Source organism: Loa loa (genome assembly GCF_000183805.2).
Source record: "Loa loa unplaced genomic scaffold supercont3.210, whole genome shotgun sequence".
Lineage (NCBI taxonomy): Eukaryota > Metazoa > Nematoda > Chromadorea > Rhabditida > Onchocercidae > Loa > Loa loa.
Window position 1 is genome coordinate 21,302 of NW_018108390.1, and position 4,010 is coordinate 25,311.

The 4,010-nt window shown below is 24.1% G+C and overlaps 1 protein-coding gene across 1 annotated transcript in view; it reads right to left on the minus strand.

The window, feature by feature from the left end:
* Nucleotides 1–3,122, minus strand: part of LOAG_18161 (Rapgap1) — a gene marked incomplete at its 5' end in the record, with an annotated part of 8,616 nt that extends 5,494 nt beyond the window's left edge. The window contains 3 exons of the mRNA XM_020450827.1: nucleotides 622–819; nucleotides 1,300–1,365; nucleotides 2,019–3,122. Coding sequence (XP_020305447.1) covers nucleotides 622–819; nucleotides 1,300–1,365; nucleotides 2,019–3,122 — 1,368 coding nt within the window. The remainder of the gene's footprint in view (nucleotides 1–621; nucleotides 820–1,299; nucleotides 1,366–2,018) is intronic.
* Nucleotides 3,123–4,010: the final 888 nt, after the last annotated feature.

Consider the following 4,010-nt stretch of genomic DNA (forward strand, 5'->3'; position numbering starts at 1 on the left):
TTTATTTATTCACTTATTTGTTTATTTACTTATTTATTTATTTGCTTATTTATTTATTTATTTATTTATTTACTTACCTATTTATTTATTTATCTATTCATTTATTTATTTATCTATAATCTATCCAAGGTATATTAAGGTAATTTGAATTAATAATAAATTATATTTAGTCAACAAGCAAAATTAAACAAAATAATTTCATATGTCCAATGACGCATATTTTAATAAAATTAATTAGCACATCCAATTTATTGATTAACTTATTCATTTTTTGTTTATTGTAATTAATAACTGACTTATTTATAATTATTACACTGTTTATTTGATTTAAATGATTGAACGATTTGTCTATCAATTTATTTATTTAAAGTTTTTGTTTTCTTCAATAGGTTTAAGTACACAATTTTATTTCCAACTAGTAGATGATTACAGTAGGCTTTTTATCAATATCATAAGCTATCACAGTTAATTAAAAAATGATCAAACATCATGATTAAACAGTTTCAAATTGTCATAATAGTTTGATCATTTCATCTAAAAGGTAAAACTCCAAGACAAAAATTTCAAGATTTTAAGCCAAAAAACAAAAATTGTTAAAGATATTAAAAAAATTAATTTTACCCTGCCGACAAAATGTCGCCTGTAGCAATGTGACGTGTCATCAGTTTCTAATTTTGATCGAGCACAACTACTTGTAGCCGGACAACATCCAACAACTTCATCATCGATATTAATGGTACAATTGCTTACACCATCCATCCAATAACCGCCACCAGCAGGTAAGACAATTTGTGGATATGGTCCCGAATGTTTCAAAATCTCAATTTTGTCAAAGTTATCATTTAATTTTCGTCCATATAAAAAATTAAATTTAAATTAAGTATTAGGCTTTTTTGCATTGTAATGCTTTTTGTTTTTTCTTACAAAAAAAAAAAAAGAAAAACCGAAAATGTTAGTTATAAAGAAAGTAACTTTTTTATTATCATTTGTTAAATATTATTTTAATTAGGTTTGAGCAATTGAAATTGAAATAATTCAAAAATGAAAAGGATAGGTTGAAAATACTATTGTTTGGATTGAATGTATCTCCTAATTAAATTTTAAAAAATTTTTGCATTTTCTTTTCTTTTTCTTTTTTCTTTTCTTCTTACTGTGATGTTCCTACTTGGAGTGATGAAATTTTGTTTTTTTGTCATCGATGAGAATGATATCGGACGACAAATTATTGTTATTTATCTACACATTAGCAAAAATAAAATATCAAAGTGATATAATTGAATTAATGCAAATTTTTTGTACCTCCTTGATAGTATCTCTGGTCTGCATAGTTCCACCATTTCCATTACACTGAGCTGTTATATTTTTCTAAAATAATGATTATATATACTTAGGATAAAATCCAAAAGATAAAAGAAATTAAGGATGAAGAAAATAAAATAAAATATGACCATTATGTTGCTCAAAATGTCAAATGTCATAATGTCACACCAAATTTTATCCTTGTTTTAAAATTTACATAAAATTGAGAATAAATTGTTTATACTTAACATCATTTTAATTATCTCATTTGTAATGTTTATTATGTTTTATCATTTGTTATTATTATTGTAGCTAACAAGCAACTATTGAACAAATCATATATTTCAAGTATCATGATTAACGAATCGATTCAATTATCCATTTATTTTAATTCCTGAGTGCACATTCAAAATATATTAGTAAAAGATGGAATATTCTTAAGGTTAGAATAATTTTGTCAATTATGACTATTAATTTAATAGCTTAAGCAATAATTTCACTAATAAAAATCTAAACAATTAAATGAAAAAGGTAATGGATAAAAAGTAGAAACTAATTTAACTCTCTCTCTCTCTCTATATATATATATACACATATCATTTATTTCAATTATATCATTCCATTTATTACTGTTTTCTCAGTGAAAAACAATAATACCAATTCCAATTTATTCATTTATTTATCTTATTTTTTTTTTTTTTTTTTGCTAAAATTCTCACATCATTCAAATCATTATCAATTGCTTGCACTTTCGGTAAACATCGTAGATAATCTGTCGATTTTGTACTACTGATCAATATCGGAGTGCTAATTTCCATTGAGAGTAATTTACGTGGAAAAAATAAATTCAACAAACTACGCGTTCGTCCTATTCTTGAATGTAAAATATTTAAACGTTGTGCTTCCTTCATATTTCGATCTGCTGTTAAAAGCTTTTCTGCTGCAGATGCCATAAATTTGGCACGATCAATTTGCGATTCTTCATAACGAGAAGTGATCCATTGATGATTACTATAATCATCATCATCATCATCATCATCATCATCACCATTAACATAAGACCAATTTTGGTTTTCGCTATACCATGATATCTTCGACTTATTACAATGTTGATCCACCGATAAAATTGAATAATCCTCATCATTATCATCGCCATCACCTTCATACTCATCGTCATTGTTATCGCTATCACTATCACTATTACTGTCTTCATTTAAACTGTTGAAACAACCGCATATATCATTGAAACATTGTCGTGTGGAACGACATGATTCGTCCTTCTGTTTTATCATCGAATCCCAGATACATGATGCCATAGTTTCATGATGCAAGGCATATTCAAATGAACAATTTCCTTCCAAATTTTCAGATGACAAATTAGATGAATAAAGTTTGTGAGGTGAAGTTAGCTGTTTTTTCGTTGAAATACACTTACAATATTTAAATGATTGATTTATCAAATTTTGTTTCTTATGATTACGATATTTTATTGTAAATCTTCGTTGTGGCTTTTCAAAAAGCAATCGATTGAATCGATGATCAACAGAAAAATACTTCTTCAATGGTATATAGTGATAATCATTAGGGTCATAAGATTGATTACGATATAAATCGTTGATATTATCATTGCGATTATTATTATCATTATTAGGGTATAAATCACTATTAATAACATTAATACTTCGTAATTTGTCAGAATTTAGTGGTAAATCATATCCATTTAATGGATATTTCAATTGATTAATGATTGTTGTAGCAGTAGAAGTAGTAAGAGTAGTAACAGAAGTAGTAGTAGGAATAGCAGTAGATGATTGTTGGACCATTTGATTAAACATATCTTCTGAAATCTATCTGTATTGATCATAATAGCCAATTATCATTCCGGATGACAGATTTCAAATAATTATTGTCCAATTATGATTGAATCATTGAGTGATAATGTTGATTGATAAAATTAAATGAAATGAGAATTAGTAAAAACTAAATAAGTATACGCAAAGACAGCATTCTGAAATATTCAGATGATAATAAGAACAATTATTGTGATTGATATTGTTACATATGATAATGAAAAGTTTCTTACAGTATTTACAGTAGGGAAAAGCCGAATTTTTGCATAAATAAATGATGTATAACATTATATTCTTGAAAATTTGAAAAAATTTAATTTATATGAAAATAAATTTTGAGTTGTTAATCATGACAGAAATTTTTCTGAAACCTTAATAAACAAAGCAAGAAAGAAAAAGAAAACAAAAGACGGGAAATATTTTTTTAGACACATAAAAATATTCTAAAAGCATTGTAATTTATAAATAATATTGTTATTAATAAATGATATTATCATTTTATTAATAATGACAATGATAATAATGGTAACGGTGATAATTATATTATTTATAAATTGATAATAATTATTATAAATTGATACATATGATAATGAAAAGTTTCTTACAGTATTTACAGTAGGGAAAAGCCGAATTTTTGCATAAATAAATGATGTATAATGATAATGATAATGATAATGGTAATAATAATAATAACTAATAATAATAGTAACAATAATAATAATAATAATAATAATAATAATAATAATAATAATAATAATAATAATAATAATAATAATAATAATAATAATAATAATAATAATAATAATAATAATAATAATAATAATAATAATAATAATAATAATAATAATAATAATAATAATA